The sequence below is a fragment of the Musca autumnalis genome, unplaced genomic scaffold (genome assembly GCF_047663935.1).
Source record: "Musca autumnalis isolate F117 unplaced genomic scaffold, ASM4766393v1 scaffold_4, whole genome shotgun sequence".
NCBI classification, from domain to species: Eukaryota; Metazoa; Arthropoda; class Insecta; order Diptera; family Muscidae; genus Musca; species Musca autumnalis.
The window spans coordinates 136,987,996-137,014,787 of record NW_027411977.1 but is presented as its reverse complement, the minus strand read 5'-3'; the positions used below and the strand labels follow the sequence as shown (position 1 = coordinate 137,014,787).

General features: G+C 35.3%; 1 protein-coding gene across 2 annotated transcripts; it reads left to right on the top strand.

The window, feature by feature from the left end:
* Positions 1–16,327: 16,327 nt before the first annotated feature.
* Positions 16,328–25,743, top strand: LOC141402229 (uncharacterized). Of its 2 annotated transcripts, none has more exons than XM_073983101.1 (2): positions 16,328–16,591; positions 24,759–25,743. In XM_073983101.1, exons 1-2 carry the CDS (start codon positions 16,517–16,519, stop codon positions 25,659–25,661), a joined length of 978 nt encoding a protein of 325 aa, XP_073839202.1. In that variant the 5' UTR covers positions 16,328–16,516; the 3' UTR covers positions 25,662–25,743. The 2 variants fall into 2 exon arrangements, with proteins under 2 accessions (XP_073839202.1, XP_073839201.1); XM_073983100.1 differs by lacking the exon at positions 16,328–16,591 and adding an exon at positions 18,016–18,281 and having other exon boundaries at positions 24,759–25,737.
* Positions 25,744–26,792: the final 1,049 nt, after the last annotated feature.

The following is a 26,792-nucleotide window of genomic DNA, read 5'->3' as shown; positions in this document are numbered from 1 at the left end:
GTACGCGCGATATCACATAAACAGGGCAAAACGGTTCGAGGATCACTTGAAAATTTTTACGTAGTTGTCTTGCTTACAGCGATATCATGTTTTTCGTAGGCAGGTACATGCTTCCTGATATAATGGTGACCAACTGAAACGAAAGGTGGTCGCGATATCTATCGAATGACACCCAAAATAAGACCCACTTCCAAAATGAACTTTTTCGGTCCTTTCCTTTAGATATCTCCCCCGCAAAACTTTTTGAGCTTCTATCGAAATCAATATTTTTGCCGGTTCATACGCCCAAAATTTTTACGATCCTATCTCAAAATGGACTATGTGGGTCCATTCCTTGAAGTACATCATCCGCAAGAAATGTGTATTTTAACCCACTTAGCGCCGAGAATTTTTTTGCGAGAAAACTTAAAATTTTTTATGAAAATTATATTTTTGAGATTTTTTAAGCATTTTTTAACAAATAACTTTTTTCTCTAAAACATATGGTTTTCCTGCAATCGGGCCTTCTTTTAAAAGTTCCAAACACTTTGGAGGGTAATATTGGTGTATCCTTACATGCCAATACCTTGGTTTTTGATTGAGAAAATACTCTTACTATATTCCTAACAAATCCCTGACTTTATATGATTCTAACATTTTTGATTCAATTTTTTATCGCATATTTAAATTTTTCATCAAAAGTCGAAAATTACAAAAAAAGTCGATTTTTTTGAATAGCTTGGGTTTTTGGCCAATTGCGTGGAAATGCGTAGGTCAAATGAAGCGCTATCAGCGTGAAATTACAGATAACAGACAATGTTATAACAAAATGCAAAAAAACCCTCAAAAATATTTGAAAAAAACCAGAGATTTACGTCAATTTTTGCAACCATTTTTTGTAGCGTTTAAACGACCAGTGGCTTTATCTGGGTTAATCACACAGGCTGAGGGTATATCTCTGTCGGCAAAGCCGACTGATCCTTTTTTACTTGTTTTAATTGACTTATATCACCGATACAAAAAGAGATATGAAGAAAGTATTTACGCAGCTTTATAGTGTATTTAGTCGACAATTTAGAAACACGATATAATAAAATTATCAACCCGTTTACATTGTTTTAAAATTAAAATATCTAAAATACTAAGTATTTTAGCACCAAGCGAAAGTCGTACAGCAATTATAAAGACAAAATATTTATTAATATAAATCGTCCTTCGGCATATTTCTGGTTTCAGTTGAATTCTGCAATCGATTTAGAATATTTTTGAACAGCTGAAGTTTAAAATATGTCGCTGTTTGTTTTGAAAATCTCTCCTATAAGGATGTCTGGAAGTATAAGTCGTCTGGAGACATTTTCCATTTATAGAACCACTATAGACGATTTATTGTTCGAGCTTGGACTACAGTCCAGCCAACCCATGTTATTGAAACAATTATTTAATACCAGTGGTCGCAAATAATAAGCTTTTATGCTTGAAGTCAGAGTTTTGGCAGAAAGAACAACGCTTACCTTGACCAATACACTATTCGCCAGGTAGTAAGAACTCATTTTAATTATAAAATCACTAAGTTCGATTCCCAATGACTTCAAAAAAATTGTAAAACAAAGATTCAAATCAGAAAGATAAGCCCCACACACTCACAGATACACTGATGCGTTATGTTCTATCATTCGTGTATTAGACATGAAGCTAATTTGTGGGGTTTATTCACAATGTAATGCCAGGTTTCGCACATAACTTGTTGCATCTATGAAAATTACACTCTTTTAAGAAAATTCATGCATTCAGCGCTATTGTTTTGATATTCTAAACATCGCTCTTGGATAAATTTATGTATAGCTTTTTTTACGCCTTTTTTATCACCAACTGATAAGGATTTATGTTGTAAAAATTTGACTGCAAATTGGAAAAATAAGCTTCCAAATATTTTTCTCAATCGATTAGAGTGTCGGGCAACTAAAAATCAACTCATTTTGCACTTCGTGTATTAAACTATCCACAAGAAAATATTATTTATTTAATGTTTGAGTTATTTTAAATATTTCATATGTGTTCTTTTCTTATTAGTAGACATCAAGGTATTGAATAGCTTTGCAGTTTTAATTTTCGATATCTGCTGAATCTAAAAAAATTGTTTTTGTAAAGTTGAATAAATCATTTTCTCATGTTGTGTCAAAAAAATAAATTTTATTTCATTTTTACGCTTCTTTTCCATTTAACCAAGTTTCCAGAATTGACCCTCCCAATTGTAAAGAAGCACAGATGTTACACTAAATCGATCGTAGGATTTAACAAAAAACAGGAACATGTACTAGAATTAATTATATTAACAAATACTTTGTCTTTATAATTGCTGTACGACTTTCGCTTGGTGCTAAAATTCTTAGTATTTTAGCTAATTTAATTTTTCAACAATGTAAACGGGTTGATTATTTTATTATATCGTGTTTCTAAATTGTCGACTAAATGCACTAAAAGGCTGCGTAAATACTTTCTTCATATCTCTTTTTGTGCCGGAGATATAAGTCAATTAAAACAATTTCATTAGGTGTACGACTTTCGCTTGGAGCCACTTTATGTTGACAATTATTGTTGGAGAAGTTATGTGACCACCCACCGGGTATCTCAAATGTCAAATTACAAAAAAGTCAAAAAATGTAGCTACACTCCTAAAAATTCGGAAATCGGGAAGTACCGTTATATGGCGGCTATACCTAGACATGGACCCATGTTGACAATTTTTGGTGAATAAGTTTCGTGACTGCAGGGAACACCAAAAGTCAATTTATTGATAGATAAAATCCTCAAAATATCGAAAATCGGAAAATATCGCTAATTCGTAAACGTGGACCTATGTTGACAATTTTTATACCCTCAACATCTATGCTAACGAATGAAGGTGCTATACACCTTCATACGGCCAAAATGTGCCTCATCAAAATAATCGTTTTACACCCCAAGTATGTTTGGACGAATATGGAGTTGATTTAGCCATGTCCGTATGTCTGTCTGGCTGGTTGGCTGGCTGGCTGGAGGGCACAATAACTCTCGAACGGATCAACCGATTCGGTCCAAAATTTGGCTTTCGTAATATTTTGTCCAAACTTAGATTAAGTTCGAAGATGGGTTATATCGGTTCACTCCTTCCGGTATCTCCCCCACCGAAGTTCGAAAATGTTCGGTAAAATTTTTCGCACGATAACTCTTGAAGAGAGTAACCGGTTTGGTACATACTTTGCACTCCTTCGGGTACATCCCACACAAAATTTCGAAAAGTTCAGTTTAGGTCCTGCTCTCGAATCGTTTTGATTTTTGTTGTAACAGGCTGAAAGTTGCAAAAAAACCCTATGGCACCGTGTGTAGTGGTTGGACCGCAAGATAACTCTTGAACGGATCAACCGATTCGGTCCAAAATTTGGCTTTCGTAATATTTTATCCAAACTTAGTTTAAGTTCGAAGATGGATTATATCGGTCCACTCCTTCGGTAACCTTCCCCACAAGTACGAAAATGTTGGGAAAAATTGTGCACGCTATAACTCTTGAAGGAAGTGACCGATTTGGTCCATACTTTGCACATCCAAATATACCTACCAGATATATATCAGGTTCGAATATGGACTATATTTGACTCCTTCGGGTACCTCCCACACAAAATATTGGATAAGTCCATTTTAAGACCACCACTCGAATCCCTTTGATTTCTGTTGAAGCAACTCGAATTCGCTGCCTTAATAACGACGGTAAACTTTTTCAGGGGCAGGTCCATACTTCTTGAGAAAACAGCCCAAAATGTGTAAAAACCTCCTAAGGCACCGTATATAGTGGCTGGAGAGCACGATAACCCTCGAACTATTTAGTCCAAAATTTCATCTTCGTCATATTTTGTCCAAACTTAGTTTCAGTTCGAAGATGGGCAATACCGGTCTGCAACTTCCGCTACTTTCCACTAATATTAAAAAAAAATCACTAAAATGGTATGCACGATATCTCCTGAACGGGGCAGCCAATTTGGTCCAAACATTGGATTACCTAATATGTTGCCCAAATTTAGTTTAACTTCTAAAATGACCCATATCGGTCCTATCCTTAGGGTACCTATTCCACAAAAGTTCGAAGACCCTTTGGAAATGTATACCGATGCAGTTCGTTGTGGTGCTGTTCACAGCCATATTATGTTTTCCGTGGACAAGTCCATGCCCAGTGGGCTCGATATCTATCGAAAATATATGACTCCCAAACTAAGATCCACTTCCATAATGGACTATGTCAGTACATTCCTTCAAGTACGTCATCTGCAACACTTTTGAACTTTAATCCTAATACACATTTTTGTCGGCAAGTTCAAATGTTCAAAACCTGTCTGTAGATGAAAGTTTCAATTCACATAAGCTGAGGGTATATCTCTATCGGCAAATCCGACTGATACTTTTTTACTTGTTGGTAGAGAAGTTTAGTGACTGAAGGTAATCTCAAATGTCAAGTTATGGGTAGTTCAGTCCAAAAAATTAGTTAAAGCCCTCAAAATACTGAAAATTGGGAGGTACCGTTTATTTATACATAGGCCTTCGTTGAAAAATTTTTGTGAAGAAATGTTGTGACCCCTAAGAACCTCAAATGTCAAATTACATCTAGTTCGGTTAAAATTGTAGCTAAAACCTTAAAAATACCGAAAATTGGGAGGTACAGTTATATGGGGGCTATACCAAAACACGGACATATGTATATATATTGACAATTTTTCATGGCGTATTTTCGTGACTGCACGGAATCTCAAACGTCAAGTTAGAGGTAGTTCAGTCAAAGGTAAGGGTAGGTAAAACCCTCAAATTATCGAAAATCAGGAGATACCGCTATATGGGAGGCTATACCTAACCATAGGGTTCTGTTGACAATTTTTAGTGGAGCAGCTAGTTCAGTTAAATTTTTAGATAAAACACTCAAAATATCTAAAATCAGGAGGTACCGCAATATGGGGGGGGGGGGGGGCTATACCTAAACATGGGTCTATGAGACAATTTTCAGTGGAGAAGTGTTGTGACTGCAGGAAACCTAAAATGTCAATTTAGGGGTAGTTCAGTCGCCAAATGTAGCTAAAACACTAAAAATACCTAAAATGGGGGTACCGTTGTGTTAACCTATGTTAATAATTTTTAGTTGAGAAGTTTTGTGACCACTGCGAAGCTTAAATATAGCTAAAATCCTCAAAATATGTAACGAAATCGGGAGGTACCCTTATATGGGGGCTATACCTAAAAATGAACCTATGTTAAAAAATTTTGGTGGTAGTTTCGTGATTGTAAAATGTAAAATAACGGGTACTTCATGTGCGTAAAATCCTCAAAATACCGAAAATCGGAAGGTACCGTTATATGGGGGCTATACCTAATAAATTTTGGACTAGAGCATAAACATAAAAGGGAATATTAAAGAGCTGACCAGCCAATTAAACATAGATGGAGTTAGTGGAGATCAAGACAAAATCCAGTCATATGAGGAGTACTTAATTACTTACTTTGTTTGCCACCTACAGATCATTTGTCGTATAAGCAGAACTAAGAAAATATTTACATTCCTCTCTATTTGCTGCTTTACTTTTTCCAATTGCGGATATCGTGTTTTTGATTGCGTTTTCCACTTGTCGATTCCATGGAAGCCTTGGCCTTCCAGTTATTTGTGTACTGCCATTATTATGTCATGGCCTACGAAAATCGTTGTATATCAATACGTTTAACTATATATTCACCGTCGACGCAGATTGGCTTCTAGATCATTCCAATTTTTTTTCTCTTAAACACACCAAACACTGCCTTATCTGCTTGCGTAATTAATTACCCAGGCTTCGGAACCATAGATTATCACTGGTAATATCAGTGTTCTGTAAAGTGTTATTTTTGTTTGACGAGATGTGTCTTGGTTTTTAAACTGATTATTTAAGCCAGAGTAGCATATGTTGGCCAATACTATTCTTCTTCTTATTTCACAACAGCTGATGTTTGTTGAGCTTATGGTGGTGCCGAGGTAGACGAAGTCTTTAACTACCTCAAAATTATATGTACCAGTTGCCACAGTTGATCCGAGTTCTATGGACGCATTGCGCGTCGATACCATCAACATAGTCCCCAGACCCACTTTAGCAGATTCTCCTTTGATCTTTTTAATCAGTATCAGTTACTTCTTTTAACCATGATGTCAATGTCGGGGAAATGTATATATGGGGGCTATATCCAAATCTGAACCGATTTTTGTCAAAATCGATAAAGTACATGTACTTATTGAAATTTTCCCAGGATTTGCCGCAATATATATCTGATCAATGGCGGATTTGCCAGGTCCAAAGCCGCATTGGCATGACCCAATTATTTCGTTGACCATATGCTTTTGATGTTCACACAATATCCATGACACTATCTTATAAACAAAAAGGAGTAGACAATGCCGCTATAATTAGAGCACAATTGGTATTGGAATATTGGTGGAAAGCTCATTTTCTTCTTGAAACTTAAAGCGGTGTTCTGTTCTTGAGGAGATCTTATCCTATTCGCCGCTTCTGAGCGAGTGGAGGGAGTATTACTGATCTCCTTTGGAGCATCGAGCTATTTATTTTGTTGTTGCTGTCGGATTCGGAGTCAGGGACGCTCACGAAGGTTTCCAAAGTTAGTGATCATACTACTAATCTCCAGACAGATCATATCACAAAGTGATTTCACTCGTTAAGAAAGGAGTAGTATAACCATCCAACTCCCCCTACGCGCCGATGGGGACGCGCCTTGTAGGTGAACTGACAAAACAGCCTCTGACATTCCACGGGGTTTGTGAAGATGCCATGCTCCACTATGAAATTTTCTGAAGTAAAATGGAATTATTAGTTTTCTTTCTGATAGGAAAATATCAATGTCCACAATTTGCGGTGGGGAAGTTTTCTAATCACTGGGAATCCCAGTTTCCAACTACAGCAAATTTGGGCCGAAAATGTGTATAACAAGTAAAAAAGTATCAATCGGCTTTGCCCACAGAGATATACCCTCAGCCTTTTTGAGATGAAACTTTCATCTACGGACACATCGAAAAGCGGCCACACAACAAAGATCCTTTTTCCCTAAAAATTTACTTTTCTGAATTTTGTGGCCTTTTTTGGACGTTCATATGAACTTGCCGGCAAAAATATGGATTTGAAATAAAACCCAAAAGTGTTGAGGAGGAGGTACCATTTTGGAAGTGGATCTTATCTATGTTTTCTTTTCGATAGACATCGCGCCCACCCACCAGTCATTTCAGTTGGCCACCGTATAACTTAGATCTTTTGGGCCATGGACTTGTACACCAAAAAAATGTCCAAAGGATCTTTCAACAGATCCTTAACTGCACTTAATCAAAAATGTTGAACTTTTGTGGGGGAGGTACCCAAAGGAGTAGACCGATATGGACCATTTTCGAAGTCAAACTATTTTTTGACAAAATATTACGCAGGCCACATTTTTGGACCGAATCGGCTGATCCGTTCGAGAGTTATCGTGCGCTTCAGCCGATACTCATGGTGCCATAGGGGTTTTTTGTGCCGTTGTAAATGGGGCAGCGAAAACAAGTTGTTACAAGACAAATCAAAGCGATTCAGTAGGAGGTCGTAAACCGCACTTTTCTGAAATTGTGTGTGGGAGGTACACGAAGGAGTGGACCTATATACACCGTATTCGAACCTACTCTATGCCTCGTAGAGATATTACAATGTGCAAAGTATGAACCAACTCGGTTATTGCCTTCGAAAGTTATCGTGCGCCGCATTTTACAGAAAAATTTTGAACTTTTTTGGGGACGTACCTGAAGGAGTGGACCGATATGGCTCATCATCGAACTTAAACTAAGTTTGTACAAAATATTACGGAAGCCAAATTTTGAACCGAATCGGTTAATCCGTTCAAGAGTTATTGTGCGCTCCAGCCACTACACATGGTGCCATAGTAGGTTTTTAAAGCTTTCGTACCATTTTCTCAGGAAGTATGGACTTGCTCTTGAAAAAAATTCTTCCGTCGTAATTGGGGGCTGGGAATACTACTAGTTAAAAGAAAATAAATGTGATTCGAGAGGCCTTTAACTGCACTTTTCCGAAATTTTGTGTGGGAGGTATCCGAAGGAGTGGATCGATAGAGTACATGTTGGAACCTCATCTAGTCAGGTAGAAATTTTACGATGTGCAAAATTTGGACCAAATCGGTTACTCCCTTCGAGAGTTATCGTTCACAACATTTTACAGAAAAGTTTAAAATGTTGTGTAGGAGCTACCCGGAAGACTGGACCGATATGGCCCATCTTTGGTTCGAATCGGTTGATCCGTTCGAAAGTTAAAGTGCGGGCCGTCAGCTAGACAGACGGACGGACATCGCTAAATCGACTCCAAATTATCTGAAACAAATGTCGTCCAAATATATTTGGGGTCTCAAACCCATTACTTCGATGAAGCGCATTTTTTGGTCGTATCAAAGTGTATAAAACTTCAAACTGGTTTCTGCAGGCGGGACGGTTATATGGCGGATATTCCAATTAAGACCAGAAATATAGATACCTGAATCAGGTGGTACCGAGGGCTATATCATAACGGGAGTATGTTCAACATGTTTAATCATTAAGGACCATTATTATATCTGTTCTTTTACTATCTGATGGATTTGAAAATTCAAAATAAACCAAACTGGAGGCATTAAATATATAATTTTACATTGAAAGTTAAGGCCAAGAAGCTCCTCCTTGAAATTCAATCATCACTTTTAACTATAAGTTAACCGGAACGCTATAAATCTGTTCGGTAAATCCAAACTATAACAACATAAGACTTATAATAATGGGGATTACCCCATTAGATAGAACAATTACCCCATTAGATAGAAAACTTCAAAACACCTGAAATCGGGTGGTACCGTCGCACAGTGTTGCCGCTTCCATACAAAAGTGGACAAAAATAGAAGGAGTTGACCTAGGTTGATGAATTTTTGCGCAAGTACTTATAAGGGCATAGGAATGCGACGCGTCGCACAATGGTTCAGAAATCGATTTTTCTTGCCCATTTTTGTTGGCACCGATTGTTAATTTCTATTGTTGCCTTTAAGAGTCGTTTTAATAAATTACGTTTACACGAAGTGAGCTATTTTATTTTTCCTCAGGTACTAAATTTTAGTGAAATTCCAAGTTTAATGGATTAGAACTTTTGGGGAACAGATAGGAACAAAGAATGATGCCCGAGAGTCTTCTCTTTCAGCCCATATATACTTTTGTACACGCTCCGTCCGTTTAACACTTTTTTTTAATTTTTTGAAATTACATGGGTAAAAATTGGGATAACTTAGCGCCTTTGCTTTGAATGTCTTCATTAATACAAGTCAATTTTGTTGAAACGCATTTAAGTGCATCGTCAGTACAACTCAAATAAAAAAAATGGAAAAGTGGGATGTACGCCAACCATCAGTAGGCTTCTTTCTCTGTGAGACCTCCATCTTTCTCTGTGAGACCCCCAACATTTCGTGAGGATCCGATCAAATTTCCGATCTGTAGTGTGATTGCACAAAAAATGGAAAAAGGGATGCATTACCGACTATTCCGATATCTCTGTTGTTTGACCACCAACGAAAACCTACCATCATTTTTTTCGGTCTAAAGACCAACTCAACAGAAAATAGTGAGAATTGGTCCAGATTTAGATACAGCTCCCATATATATTGGCATCCGAGTTTAGATAAATGATATACAAAAAGCGTTATATACATTTTGCCGTTTCCATTGTAAAAGAACTAAATTTATCAATATTAATTTTTGTAAAAGGTTGCTTCAAAATTTTGAAATGATTATTCATATTCTACTTGAAAAACAATCGTTTTTTCCGAATATCGCAAACATATATCAAGCTTTTTGTAGAAAATTAACTTATGTTGAAACTGAGGTATGGGGTATTGTAACTCGCGATCAGTTTAACTATACCATAACTTTTGACCGCATTTCGGTAAAATAAACTGTTTTAGCCCGATTCACCGAGGGGTTTCTTAAAATAATAATTTGAGCGGAAGCTGTGGTCGTACTAAGATAAAAAAAATCGTTGAAATAAACGAGTTTCATTATGTTATTTTCCAATTATTGGTTTTACAACACAATGTAGAGCTTAATGCTCAAAGGAGAATTTAAAGAGCACACTTCAGAGTTGAAGTTTCTAACGTATGATTTTTTAATATATCCACTGTATCTGCCTCAAACGGATGCTGACAATTTGAAACCTGAAAAATGGGGTTTTTTGAATTTTTGCTTTAATCGTGACGCGCAGCTGGATTTCCCTAAAAGCACACTATTTGATTGTAGTACTCGCGATTTCGCATTTTTTAATGTATAACATGAGGGTGTAGCCCTCACAGGATCACAGTAATCTTCGCCCAAACACGAAATTTTTGTGCGTAAATTTTTCTCAAAAACCTATTTTTTTTGTTTAAAATTTACAAACGTCTTTCGATTTCCGTGGAAACTCGCGTAAATTTAGTTTTTTTACGTTCTGAATCTAACAAGCCACGACGCGTAAAAATCCACCCACTAGATCGGCGGATATGATACCCCTCAAATTTCGAAAATTTGCAAAAAATTATTTTGAAAATATCGCATATTAAAACGCGTTTTGGATGTGTCAGTTCTACTTAAATAAATAGATCGACACGCGTGTTTAAACTGCGCGAAAACAGATATTTAAAAACTCTCGTAAATGCAGAGATATACTAGATTTTTTCTAAAAATTTAGTGCGATGCTACATCCACGGTTCTTGATGGATCGCATTGAAACGGCATAGAATGATGTATTTTTTAATAGTGATTATTGAAATCGGATGCGCATAAAATGTAAATGAACTTCGCGGAAATTATGAACATTTTACTGTATTTTGCACCATAATATGCAGCGGATGCTACATCGTGGCCGCCAAATAGAATTTGACTAACTGTACATCAAATAAGAGGGATTGATTCGGTGTGTTGGAAAATCGGATGCGCATCATGTCATTTTCATAATTACGCGGTTTATATGCGTCTCAAATGTTGTAATATTCAATACAACATTATTTTAACGTTATGCCACAATTGGAATTCCTTGTGATTTAATATAAGGTTCTAATAATGTTATCCAATAGGAAAACTATAAGCGAAAAATTTGTTACAACGGAATATCATCATTATTGCGTGAAATTTTGACGAAAATGCCGAAGAACTCAAACATTTTTTCTCCAACTTTTCCTAGAAAACCATAAAAAAATAAAATTAGAATAATACGATTTTAATTTTGTCGTAATATTTTCTTCGTATTTTTGCAAATAACTTGAATACTATCCCAGCAAAATGTTCGATGCCAAAGATGCCATTCAATCATGGGTGAAAGTGATCTGGCATGTCATCTTTTTAGCATCTTCATCGATGAATTTTGTATGAGCGTGGACCCCAAAAGATGCTATTCATTTTTTGATCCAATGCATGTCATTTTCACCAATGCTTTCAGATGTCATTTTCATCAATGCTTTGGCATGTCATTTCCACGAATGCTTTGTCATGTCATTTTCACCAACCCTTTGCAATGACATTATGATTACGAAGATAGTTTTAACAACGTTGGTTGCGATTTCGAGTCTCCGACAACATCGAGCCTATTGTAAACAATTAATCTTATATATTTAAAATGTGTATAAATAAAAACACAAAATTCATCTCTATTGGATCGATGGAATGGGTTTAAATGCTGATGAAAAGATTGGATCTTTCACGACTTCCTTTGCATGGGTACAAATGCTGATGAAAGGATCGGATCTTTCACGACTTCCTTTGCATGGGTTCAAATGCTAATTAAAAGATCGGATCTTTCACGACTTCCTTTGAACCAATGCAAAAGATGACATGAAACTACGTCATCGCATAGAACCCATTCCTTCAAATTTTGCTGGGTATAGCTCCAACCTTCACAACTTAGGTTTCATTTTACTCCTCAAAATGTCTGGATGCTGTTATAAGTTTTTATATATTTTTCGTAAGTATGAGAGCTATTGTTTCAAAAATATGTTTGTAAATACGTGAAATTATTTAACTTATTTGATTTTTCGCGAATCCATTGAGACTTTGCGATTATTTTTTTGCAGCATCGCAAAGGTTACGAATTCAGTTCACGATAATAGGATATAACAGCTAACAATATTAAGCCGCGATTTTTTTAGAATTTTTTCTAATTATCATAATTAAAACGGTCATATCTTTTGCGCGCAACGATCAAAATTAGTAACGAAAACAGATTTGGAATGCTGATTTTTTTCTTAATCTATGTACCAAAAATCATTGATGTAGTATCAAAATTTTTTTTTTTTGATTTTTTTGAAATGGAAAAGACAATTTTAGACATTTTTCCTGATATAAACTTTAGTTTTTATGGTGAATACGCCAGAGAACAAATAAAATAAGAAGTCCTGGCGAATACTGAAACCAAAATCTTTTTACATTTTGAAAAAATATCTTGCCTTAAAATTTTCATATTTTGAGCCTAAATTGAGAAAAATAGATTTTTTCGGAATGGCACAAATATGCGCAATTTATTACGATTGAATCTGATTTTGAAACTTAAGCGCTTAAAACATCAGAAGAAACAATAGTAGGGAAACTATGGGGAAATAGACTTTTTCAATACAGAATCTTTAGTTATCTTAAAAATTATCATAAAAACAAGTAAGAAAAGTCTATAGTCGGACGGAGCCGACCATGGGATACCCTATACCACTATCCCTGGAAAATCGCTCTCCACGGAACTTCTTTTCAATGATTGTGAAAATTTAATTATCAAATATCAGAGATGTAATCTATAATACTTATGACCAAAACCAAAAGGTTGTCTAGCATGACAAAGACATTTTTGTAGCAGGAAAGGAAAATTTACTTACTACTTCCGTTGTTTAACCGCTACGTTATTGAATTTTTTACCAATTTCACAGTAAGTATTATCAGATCTTCACTTTGGTTTGTACGCTTCTTCTTCATCATAAACTCAAACTTTGTTTAAAATTTTGCGGGTTATTATTTTGACCTACAGAGCCGCTACCAAATTGGTTAAATTTTGTTTTGTTTTTGGTCCATTTAATTCCCTGAACATTTCACGATCATCAGCAAAAACTAATCATTTCTATTCTGGCCCGAACCCAACCTCCTTAAAAAATTCGTTACAATCGGTCCATAAGTGCGGCCTTAAGCTTGTCTACAATTTTTAATGGACGGACACACATCGTTAAATCGCTTTATCTCGTCGAGATATGAATTTTGGCATACCAAATAAGGGGTCTAAGACGAATATTTCGTGGTGTTACATAAACTTTTGGAGAGACAATATGTAGGATAGCATAAAAATGTGGTTCTCTACACAGAACCCATTATATATTAGACAGTAGGCACGTTATCTAGCAAACACTTTATTGCAATTTACATCAGAGGAAAGGTCAGTAGTTTTAGTATATGTCCTCAAGGAATTAAAATATCGACCAAAAATAAAATTTTTATATTTTTCATACAAAAGTAATGGTCCATTTCACCCGCTAAAGAATATCAGATCATCATTCAAAATTGTAGGCATCTTTTTCGACCTATACTCGTACCCGGTGCAAAATTTCGTGACTGCTGATGTATAATTGCGACTTCTAGCGAGTTTATTATTACACTACAAACAAATAACAGAATATATTAGGCTGTAACTCTGTTATCTAATCATGCAGCCCTATACAATTGGCATCAATTGAAAGGTCAATCGTTCCACTTTCAAGTATATCTCACTTGTGCGGAATGTCACTTCCAAGAATTAAGATATAAGCTGTATATTAAAAAATTTCACAATTTTCACACAAAAGTTTTGGTCCACTTAACCCTCTAAATATTATCCGATCGCCATCTCAAATTGCAAGCTTATCCTTTGTGATATACTCTTACCATATTTAAAATTACGCGTCGATCGGACTATTATTGAGACCTACAGAGCCGCTAGAAAATTGGATAAATATTATGTTTTTGGTCCATTTCACCTGCTAAATATTTCACGATCATCACCAATAAGAATAGGGATCTATTCTGATCTGAACCCGACCTCCATACAAAATTTCGTGACGATCTGTCCATAATTGCGGCCTGGAGCGTGTTTACAATTTATAATGGACAGACGGACGGACGGAGGGACGGACGGACACACATCTCAAAATCGCTTTATCTCGTCGAGATATGAAGATTGGTATACCACATTGGGGGTCTCCGACGAATATTTCGCGGTGTTACATGAATTTTTACCAAAACAAACTTATAATACCCTTTTCCACATTGTGGTATAGGGTATAAATATGCATGAAAGGGGATATGTGTCACCATTATTAAAGAGTAAAGATGCTAAAACAATTTGAAAATTTTAAAAGCCTATCTTGTTCGGAGACTGTACAAAAACAATAAATTTTGAAAAATATACATTTTCGCGAAAATATCGCTTTAATATACTCCTAATTTATAAGTATTCGAACATGTATATTTTTGTTTTCAGTATGGCAGACTTCCACCGACTCCTGTATTGTATTGGTAATCTTACAAAGTTGCGGATGGTTATAGCAAATGTAGAAAAGAGTCAGGTTGTTGTTTCTCAACATTTTTTTCATAAAAAAACGGTTTTCATATTTTGAGTATTGAGCAACTTTAGGCCTATTATTCCCCTCTGTGCGTTGGCCTTTCCTCCAAATAAGTTTTTTTTTTGTGCTGTGGTACCCCTATTAACAACCAAAATTTCGTGACGATCCAATCAAAATTGCGATAAAACTTTTTGTAAAAAACCAACTTATAACACCCTCCACAAATAGTGGTATACACGGTGCTCTTGAAGCAACTTTAAGGGGTAGTTTACACTATATGTAAATGTCATATGACATGAAATTTTCCATCATTATATAGTCGCTAATATGTGCAATATTGGGGATTTTCCTTGCGCCATTTACTTTGTGCGTCCACACCAGCATAAATGTAATAAAATTACGTCTCCAGATTGCCTGCGTGGGTAGATATGGAATGTTTTTATTTCGTGTCATATGACATTGATAGATAGTGTAAACAACCTCTAAATGGGATGTTTTTGTGGATTCTGAAACTGCAATATTCGTAGACGAGAAAAATCAAAAAACAAAAAAAAATCGCCAGAGCGCTTTTTAAATAAATCGCGATTCAAGTTGACATTTTTAGAGGTTTTTTAGGTTTTCACGATTTTGCTTGGAAACCGCAAGTACTATCGAAATGGGACTAACGAAAATGTTGTAGCAGTGAAAATTCTGTACGAGATTGACCTACGTAATATTTTCATTTATTTTACCGTGTTTGAGATATAGAAGTTCAGATCAAGCATTCAGATGTTTTTCTCAGGTCTTCAGGATTTTGCTTGAATACCGCAGGACCTACCGGTATGGGTCTAAAGAAAATGTTTTAGCTGTAAAATTTTACTATGGGAAAAGGATCCCTCCGGTGGCACCGTTTTTGGATCAAATGGAAAAATAGGGGGCTTGCGTTTAAAAAAAAAAAAAACTTCGTCGTTTTTTGGGCCACCCTAATGGACATGCAAGATAAGGAATGCATGTACTTTATAGGATCGCAAATAATGAGTAGGGTATACAAATCATAATATTAATTAAGGCAAAATAAAAAAGATTTTTTTTTACTTTTTTATGACTATTACTAACCAATTTTAAAATTGTTATTTTTTATTCAACTCTCTGTTTATTTACTCAGAGGCCTCTAATACGATTCTGTAAGTGCTAATGGCGATGGTAATGGCACTGCTTCCACCGATACACTTGACAAATAATACACACTCAAATGAAATTTGTTTGATGCCGTCACAAACGAAGTGTTGAAATGCCTCAAATATTTGGTTACTCTTTCCGATTGGGAAAATATTGACTCTTTCCCGCCGCAAGCGAAAAAAAAGTGATTTTTTTCTATTTACACAACAAAAAAGTTAAAAAGCAAAAACTAGTTCCACAAAAAGTGTTGGCCTAAAAGTTTAAAATTACGACTTCTGAAAGCAACATAAAGTAAGTTATCACCAAACATAATGATGATGTTGAAGGTACAAACACACACACACCAAGGCACCTTCATAGATGCGGAGGGTCCGTCCGCAACGCAAAGTGAAGTTATCTCCAAACAGACACATGTTCGTATAAAAACATTTCACAATTTGCTTATCAATCCATAGAATTCAGATACTCGAAACTCTTAACAAGACTTCTTCAAATCGAACAAAGAAACCATTTTAGAGATTCATTGATTTTCGGTGAAAGAACACAAATAAGAACATTAAAAGTGAAAAAAAAAACGTTTCCAAAACACAAAACAAAAACGAAAAAGGAACCCATATTATTATTAAAGTGTTACAAACAAAAATAGAACAGAGAATAGCCGAGTGATTTTGTATTTTGGTTATTCAAAAGAGGATTTGTGACCAGACAAACTCTTCAAACAGATTCGCCAAAGTAGATGCTGACTTCGACGACGACGACGGCAGCAAGGTCAAAGTTCAACAAAATGTGGCGCCTTTCAGCTATTTTGACGGTATTTTAAAGTATTTATTTACAATATTTATGTATTTGGGCTACTTATTTGCCGTAAAAAAATTGAGAAAATATTTTTGGAATAAATTCCTTATTATCAAAAAAATCTTAAGATAATATATTCGAAATCTACTTATTTTTGCTCTGTTCTAGAACTGCAAGAGTCTACTACATATTTTCAATATTTTTATAATTTTTTTCTTTATAAATTTAAAAGAAAGTTAAAATATAATAGTTTCTGGAACAGAGCAATTATTTAAGGAAATATACATTATATGTCCAATACAGTATTTGAAAAGTTGAAGTATTTAAGGCCTGGGTACATAAGCAGCCTCGTTGCCTGGCTCCATTGCCTTTCTTCATTTCTGACATAATAAAAATAAAAGAATAAAGAAGACCGAGCAAATTTTGGATTAGGTTGCCCTTTTCTTTTTATTATTTTATAAGAAGCAAGCAAGGTAAGCAGTCGAGTCAGCATATGTACCCAGTCGAGTCAGCATATAGAAAATGAAACCCTATCAATCCGATGAATTTTGTTTATTATTCATGAAATCAACAAACAACCATTGAAAATAAAAAATATTATATTGTGATGGAATTAAAAATTTTGGAAACTTCAAGTCAAAATCGCGTTATGTGGGATAATTTACCATTTCTTACAAATTGGTTTTAAGAAACTCCACACACTAGTCAATCACACACGTATAAAATGGTTCATCGGAAGTAGCAGTTTCGCAGTATAGTGTGTGGCCCATAATTTTGCCATTTGATCCAAAAACCTTATATGTATATGAAATTTGATGGCTATCGTTTAACGTTGACCGTGCCACCAAAATGATCTTTGTTTCCACAGTAAATTGTATGGGACGAGAGGTAAATTTTCTAGAAAACTCCCTAAAAGCCGCATTTATGGTACAATCGATAAAAAACTTTACCAGTTCATTATTGCGGCTAAAAAAAGATTTATAGAAAAATTTATGATGATCGGTTGACGATAACCCGTGCCCCTTGACCGATCTTTATTTCCATAGTACTTCGGACGGGGGCCAAAGGCGAATTTTCAGGAAATCGCTCAACAGGCCACGATTATTTTCCAATTATATCACCTTTACAACGATGTAAAGTAATTTGTCGTAGGTAGTCAAACAACAGATATATCACAATAGTCGGTAATAATTCCCATTTTCCAATTTTTTGTAATCACGCTACAGGTCGCAATTTTGATCGGATCGTCACGAATTTTTTGGGAGTTGATGCGGGTCCCACAGAGGAAGAAGCCTATTAAGTTCGCTGATGGTCGGATAATATTCAGGAGTCGGAAAAAGCAAAAATGTTATGTGGTGAAAAGTCAACATTTTTTCTTATGCGAATATCTCCGCTTCTGGTAGGAGTATTCCAAAAGGAAAGTCCGTCAATGGAAGAAGAAAAGATCTCCTTTATATTCGCAATTTTGATCGGATCGTCACGAATTTTTGGGGAGTTGATGCGGGTCCCACAGAGGAAGAAGCCTATTAAGTTTGGTGATGGTCGGATAATATTTAGGAGTCGGAATAAGCAAAAATCTTATGTGGAGAAAAGTCAACATTTTTTCTTATGCGAATATATCCGCTTCTGGTAGGGGTATTCCAAAAGGAAAGTCCGTCAATGGAAGAAGAAAAGATCTCCTTTATATTAATACGAATTATGTTGGCGTAAGTGTAATATATCCAATTTTTCCATTTTTTGTAATTACGCTACAGGTTAGAATTTTGATCGGATTGGCCTATTGATTTTGGTGATAGTCGGATAATATTTAGGCGTCGGAATGGGGTAAAACTCATGTGGAGACAAATTCAAAGTTTAATTCTTTGTGAATATATCGACTTCTAGTAGGGATATTCCAACGGCAAGGTCTGTCAATGGAAGAAGAAAATATTACCTTTACATTGGTGTAAAGTAGTTTGGCGAAGGCGGTCAAACAAGGGAGATACCACAATTGTCGGTAGTGCATCTAATTCTTTAATTTTTTTGCAATCACGTTACAGGTAGCAATTTTGATCAGATGGTCACGAAATTTTGGTTGCTTATGGGGGTCCCAAACTAATATTTTTACTTCAAAAGTTACATCATTTTAAAACATGTTTTTTTTTAAATAGTCTGGCTTTATCCCATTGTCGTTGTTTTAAAATTTTAAAACAATTAATTTATTAGTGGAGAAAGTTTGGCATTGTTCGCCAAGAGAATACATCTTGCCACGTTCCTCCGCATTTTTTTCCACGTTAACTGCTGCTCCAGAATGGGTGACTTGCTTTGAAGAAGGTGTTGAGGTAAAAAGTTTGAAATATTCATGGGACGTTGAGCCAAGTCAACACCGCTCATGGTTTTTTCTTTAGGATAGGGCTTGGGAATTCCCGTTTTTTTTTTCATTCCCAGAAAAATGTGAATGAACATTCCTCATTCCCGGGAAATGTTAAATAACCGGTCAACAAATGTAGATAAAATCCTCAAAATACCTAAAATTGGGAGGTACTGTTATATGGGGGGCTATACTAAAACGTGGATCTATGTTTACAATGATTACAGGATATGTTTTGTGACCACTAGAAACCTTAAATGTTCACTAACACGTAGTTCGGTCAAAGAATGTAGCTAAAACCTAAAAATACCAGAAATCGAGAGGTACCGTTATATGGGGGTCTAAACTAAAACATGGGCCTATGTTGACAATTTTTGTTCGTGGCTGCATGGAGCCAATAACAGATAGTTCGATAACAAATTAAACTAAAACCCTGGAAACACCGGAAATCGAGAGGTACCTTTGTATGGGGGCTATACCAAAACATGGACCTATGTTTACAATTTACAATTTTTGTTGGAGATGTTTCGTGACTGCAGAGAGCCTCAAATGTCCAATAACAGATAGTTCTCTAAATACCGGAAATCAAGGTAAAATCCTCGAAATACCGGTGTTATATTAGAACGTCTAATTTCAATAAGTGTGTACAACAGAATGAATACATTTATTTTCAATATTGATTGACATTATACAAAATAGCAAAGGTTACTTTGATTATAAAATTACATTAAAAGTTTTAAGACTAAAGTAGTAATTGTTGTGAGTATATGTAATGCTTATGCATTACATATACTCTTACAAATATTAACATATACAACATCTCCCTTTTACACACAAACAAGTATTATATAGCATAATACATTATATTTAATATTAATGATAAAAATAATTATTCTTCAGCAAACCTTTTTGGCTTCCTAACCTCTCTACCTCTTTTCGTTACATAAGTTTCCTTATTTTCTTTGCTGTGGTTATTTTCCACTGGAAATTCATCCCTATTAATATCACTATAAATAAGATTATCTACCTCGTTAATTTCTGATGTATCATTACATACATTTATTTGCTCTTTCGGTTCTTCAGAAGCTCTCTTTGTTATGTGCTCTTGGCTTCTCCTATACATTGAACCATCCTCATCTAAAACTACAAAAGACCTTGGCTCTTTGCATGTTTCTATAATTTCCCCAGGTTGCCAATAGCTGGATGGTGTTTTCTTAAACATGACCTTATCGCCGTCACCAACTGGCTTCAAGACCTTGGACTTTTTATTGTAGTACTCTGAAGTTTTCTTTAAGTTCGTCTGTAGCTTTGCCCTATACTCATTTTTGTCAACTACTTTTGGTTCGTGATGGACTAACATTGATGGAACTTTAGTGCGTAAGGATCTAGACATAAGCAATTCAGAAGGACTAGGCATATTACCTTTTGGCGTTGTTCTATAATGCAATAAAGCCACATAGGGATCAGAATTACTCTCGGACGATTTCAATAACATTTTCTTTACTGTCTGCACAGACCGTTCTGCTAACCCATTTGACCTTGGTAAAAATGGACTTGACGTAATATGTTCAATTTCCCAGTCGCGACAAAAAATTTTAAATTCCTTTGAACTAAAAGGCGGGCCATTGTCAGACATAAATATGTTAGGTATCCCATGCCGTGCAAATATGGATTTTAACTTACTAACCACGTTCCTACTGTTATAACCATTATTTAGATATTCGACTTCTATATACTTTGAATAATAATCGACAACAAGTATATACATTTTATTCTTGTATTCAAAAAGATCGCATCCCACTTTGTACCATGGGACATCTACAATTTCGTGTGGCAAAATCTCTGGTCTAGTATTCGATTTTTTGTATTTCAAACACACCTCACAATTTGATACAAGATTTTCTATTTCACTATTCATATTGGGCCAATATACAGTCTGGCGCGCAAGATTTTGACACCTTGATACACCCATGTGTCCTTCATGAATCCCCTGCAATACTTTTTTTCGCATATTCTTTGGGATCACAACCTGATTGCCTTTTAATAAAATGTCATTCAGAATTGTTAGTTCATCCCTTATCTTAAAGTAAGGCATAACATCTTGGTCCAAATTTGTTCTACTCTTAGGCCATCCTTCCTTAACATATTTAAATAATTTTAAAAATGTTTCGTCCTTTTTACTTTCTTCCTTCACTACATCCATGTCTGCGAATGAACTCTCTAGAGAAGAATATATAAAATTGCAGTGAAGTGATATTTCCTCATCAAGTTCTGCCATGGCCACATCTCTTAGGGGAGCTCTTGATAGTGTATCCGCTATTTTCAATTCCCTTCCTGGTTTATATCTAACTACGAGATTATAGCATTGTAAACGCAGCATAAAACGTTGAAGTCTTGGTGGAATTTTAAATAGTGGTTTATCAAATAATGTGACTAAGGGCTTATGATCTGTTTCCACTATTACCTTATTCCCATAAATGTATTGATGAAACTTTGTACAGCCAAATAAAATAGCGAACAACTCTTTTTCAATTTGTGCATAATTTTGCTGGCAATCAGTTAAAGATGCCGATGCATATGCAATTGGTCTTCTTTCCTGCAAAATTGTAGCACCTAATGCAGATTTCGAAGCATCCACCGATAACACCAAATCTTTATTGGGATTAAAATAAGTAAGGACTGGAGCTTTCGTAATCTCGTTTTTTAAATCGTTAAACTCTTTTTCATGATGAGCTGACCAATGCCATAAGACGTCATTTCGTAAAAGTTCCCTAAGATGCTTGTTCTTCAACGAAAGATTTTCTATGAAGGAACCCAAGTAATTAATCATACCCAAAAATCTCTGCAAATCTTTAACATTTTCTGGCCTTGGCATACTAACTATTGCTCTTATCTTTTCGTCATCGGCTCGGACACCTGAATTATCAAAAATATGACCCAAAAACTTTATTTTATGTTGTAAAAATTTGCATTTTGATTCATTAAATCTAAGTCCCACTTTCCTAGCTCTTTCTAACACCATCTCTAAAGTTCTTAAATGTTCTTCTACATTGGATGAATAAATTAAAAAATCGTCAATATATATTACCAACCCGGGAATGTCACCAAATAGTCTTACCATTTCGGCATGAAATATTTCGGGGGCCGCATTAATACCGAAAGGCAATCTTAGGAAACAATAACGTCCAAAAGGTGTATTAAATGCACAAAGCTTGGAGGACTTGTCATCTAATGGCACCATCCAGAAAGCACTTTTGGCATCTAGCGCTGAAAAAATTTTTGCTCCACTAAGTTTTGCTTTACATTCCTCTATATTGGGAAATGGATGCTGTGGTCTCATTACTGCTTTATTTAAATGTCTTGGGTCCAAACAAAGTCTTATAGTGCCATTTGGTTTGCTTACAAGAACTATTGAACTCACCCAATCCGTTGGCTCACTCACTGGGGCTATTACCCCCATTTTAACCATGCGATCTAATTCTTCTTTTAAACTTTTATACATTTTGAATGGAATTCTACGAGGTGGTTCAACCACCGGCTCAATACCATCCCTAAGTTTTAGATTGCATTCCTTTTGCAAAAGACCAAGGCCTTGAAAAACATCTGAATATTTTTCAACTAATTTATTTTTGGTAGAAATATTATTAACCTGTCTAATCAAATCCATATCTGTAGCGGTCTCTAAACCAATAATACACTTGCAGGACATATTTACTACATAAAATTTAGAATAAAATACCTGTTCTTTATAATAAAACTTAACGTCAACTACTCCAAGAATTGGTATTCTTTCTCCACTAAACGTAAAGATTCTCGTAGCACTTTTCTTGAGGTTATCTTTGATTTTCAGCATTCCAGCCGTGTCTGCCGACATTATATTCGCCTGTGCACCTGTATCTATCTGACACTGTATCTTTTTATTTTTCACCACTACCTCCACGTTCCATTCAGCCGACGATTTGCCCCTTTGGTTTAAAACTCCAACAAATAAATCAAAATCTCGTTGATTATCTTCACTTTCATCCGCTTCTCCTTCATCTGCCTGCATCTGCTTGACAAATTTCTTTCGGTTCATACACATTCGAGCAAAATGATTAAATTTGTTGCATTTGTAACATTTTGCCCCTTCGGCTGGGCACTTGTATTTGTGATTCTGGCCACATTTTGGGCAATTTCCGTTTTCACTTTTGACATTGTTCGGTTTGAAATTGAAAATTCTTCCTGAATTTGTTTTTCTTACAACATTAACAGCACCTTCCAGAAATTCATCTTCTTGCAGTGTCATCACATTCGCTTTGGCCAACACCATATTGTTGGCTATTTCAATTGCTTTTTCTATATTAATTTTGTCCTCTGTCAGAAGCCGTTCTTTGATATTATAGTACTTATGTGACAATCCACATATGAAGATGTCTCGAACCAAATCATTCTTCAAATTTCCAAATTCGCAGTTCAAACTCAAATTTTTCAGCATTGTTGCGTATTCATCAATTGTTTGATTTTCTTGCTGCTTACACGTGAAAAATCTGTGCCTTTCCATCACAATATTTGCCTTTGGAGTAAAATGTGACCCCAACAATCGCACTAGATCCTCATACTTAACTGTATCAATATCCACATCAAAGGAATTAAAGATCTCCAACGACTGACTTCCAAGATGATGTAACAGCAACGCAACCTTTCGCTTGTCAGCCTCTGATTCCAGATTTGATGCTCTTAGAAAAATCTTGAATTTTGTATGCCATGTCTTCCATTCCTTTGCAAGATTGGTAGCTTTAAAATCCATTGTGGATAAAGCGGCAGCAAACGTTTGATTCTTTGAATTCTTTTCTTCCATTCTGCTTATTTCCAGAAAATTATTTTTTAGAATTTTGGTACACCTGACACCATGTTATATTAGAACGTCTAATTTCAATAAGTGTGTACAACAGAATGAATACATTTATTTTCAATATTGATTGACATTATACAAAATAGCAAAGGTTACTTTGATTATAAAATTACATTAAAAGTTTTAAGACTAAAGTAGTAATTGTTGTGAGTATATGTAATGCTTATGCATTACATATACTCTTACAAATATTAACATATACAACAACCGGAAATCGAGAGGTACTCTTATATGATGGCTATAACAAAATATGGACCTATCTTAACAATTTTTAATGGAGAAGTTTAGTGACCACTGTTAACCTAAAATTTTTAATAACAGATAGATTGGTAAATAAAATGTAGCTTGAATTCTTAAAATACCGAAAATCGGGAGGTACCGTTATATGGGGGCTATACGAAAACATTGACCTATGTTTTTAATGGAGAAGTTTTGTGATCACTGGGAACCTTAAATGGCAAATTACAGGTAGTTCGATCGAAAAATGAAGCTAAAATTCTCAACATAACGAAAATCGTACGATACCATTATATGGGCCATGGACCTTTATTGGCAAATTTTCAAAAATGTAGATAAAATAGTAATTATTCGAATCCCACTACCAAATAAAACTTAGTTTTTTTATTAATCGTAGTTTAATACAAAAATTTTTCAAGAAAATCGAAGGGGTCAATTCATTGTTAAAATTTGATTCTAAATATTAAATCGCGAAAATTGCATCCAAATTTTGGCATTGCAAATTTTGTCTACTTTTTATTAAATAATTGATAAAACATACAATTTTTTTAAATTGGAACAATATTGGACCAACAAATAAAGGAAATCAAAAAACCTCATTTTGAAAAAGTGTCCGATTTCATTCAGAAATCCCCATGTATATGTAAATATTTTGTTCACATTTTCTCAAAGCTTTATGACAAACAATTTTCTTCTCATTTTTAGCTCTTCGCGGTTGATTTATCCCTGGCAGCCGTCTACAACCATCGCCCTATCAACAGAAGACAATTTCAAATTCAACCACGTGAAACAAGCACCTGTGAAGGACGTCAGTCGCCTGGACCCATATGTGAATCGTGTGACCTCTTGGCTACGTGTGTCAAACATTCTACCGGCTGGGTCAATATACCCGTTGAGACATGTGATGTTCAAAATGGTTTCTATTGCAATTCATTGCTGGGTAAATGTAGCAATGAGACCGGACCATGCCATCCATTCAGTGCCGAAGGTAATTTCCCTTGTACCTCCCATGGTGTTTTCCCCGATCCATATGATTGTCAAAAATATCATATGTGCTACTTTGTGGGACCCACATTGGTATCGGCCAGTGTTGATTGTGGTGGCGATAAGGCATTCAATCCCGCCACTGGCCAATGTTCCTTGACCCTGACGCATGCCGTTTGCCAACAACAACAGTTTGTTTGTGAAAATGCTGGCGATGCCCACGGTTGGCCCATGAGTCCCAACATATTTTACATTTGCAAAGCAAGTACCAATCAAGATGAACGTATCCTATATCCTACATTGTATCGCTGTGATGATGGTGAGGTCTTCGATGGATATTATTGTCGTTCTATGTTGCCGGGTAATCAATTGCCAAATTTGCCACCCAACATGGAAGTGGTAAATAATCCTTCCGTTCAGATGACATCACCAGCTCCACCTAATCCGCCACAATCTTCGATACAACCCAAAGTTTGTTCCGAACTTGGCTTATTTGCCGATACTGAGGATTGTCGCAAATATTACTATTGTTCGGCGCTCAGTGGTAGTTTGAGGCATATGGAGTGTCCCGCAGGAACTGTATTCAATGAAGATTTGTCGTCCTGTACTCTGGGAGAATGTTAAGAAAGAAGTGAATTTTTTGCTACAATGAACGAGTTCGTTGAAAGTTTTGCCCATTAAATTATAAAAATAAATAAATATTTTCTTCTCTGGCATAATATTTCTTGTTTTTTTAATCTTAATATATAAAAGAGCTTAGTGATAAATGAGTAACAGACAGAACATCACCCAGATTAAACGGCTAAAGCTAAGGGATGCAATTTTAAGTGTGGTTTGTTCTTGGTGTGTGGGCATTAGGGATATGACTTTTTTATAACCTCATATCCCTGTATCATAGCGTGATGAGTTTTGCCATAAGATTACATAAAATCTTAATTATAAGGTGATTCGGTGAAAAAACCTCACGCACAAAATGATTTTAAAATTTGAATCTATCAAAATTATGGGCAATTTTTTGAAGTCACTGAAAACAGATATATAATTGGAAATAAACTTTAGAGCCACATGAGATAATTAAAATGACATAAAATTAATTTCTCACTATTTTTCTTCAATTCTGAGAATCGTAAAAATGTCGTAAACGCTTTTATTCAAAAATATAATTTTTTAACAAAAAACAAAGAATTAAAATTTTTTGAAAGTGACTTTTTTCGAGACTTTTTTAATATTTGAATGAAATAAACGTTATTATAGTTATTAGTAGGCTTATATTTATTCATTCGTGCAACAAGAAATAATTTTTTAAAAAAAAAAAATTTAATCTCATATAATTTTTCAAAAAATTATTTTTTAAAATCGATTTGTGCGTGAACTTTTTTATATTTCAATGGAATAAACGATAGCATAGTGATTACTAGGCAAAAGTTCATTCATCCCTGCTACAGGAAATCATTTTTGAGGAAAAATGTCAAAAAGTCATAACCCTAGTGGGCATGAGATAAGGCTGGGTTTTTGGAAATTCGAACTAGACGGGTACGGGAAGAGCTAGAATACCGAAGTTCGAAATAAGGATCACTGATAGAGAGTCAGAAAGATGTACCAAAGAGTTTTTGGAAATTCGACTTATATTTGTACGAAAAAGTACTAGGTTAGGTTAGGTTAGGTTAGGTTGAAAAGAGGGGCGAGTAATTGCTACATGTCCTGGTGGACTTACACTTAAGGCAGAAGTAGGCCTGTTGTGCGCTCTAGACTAAA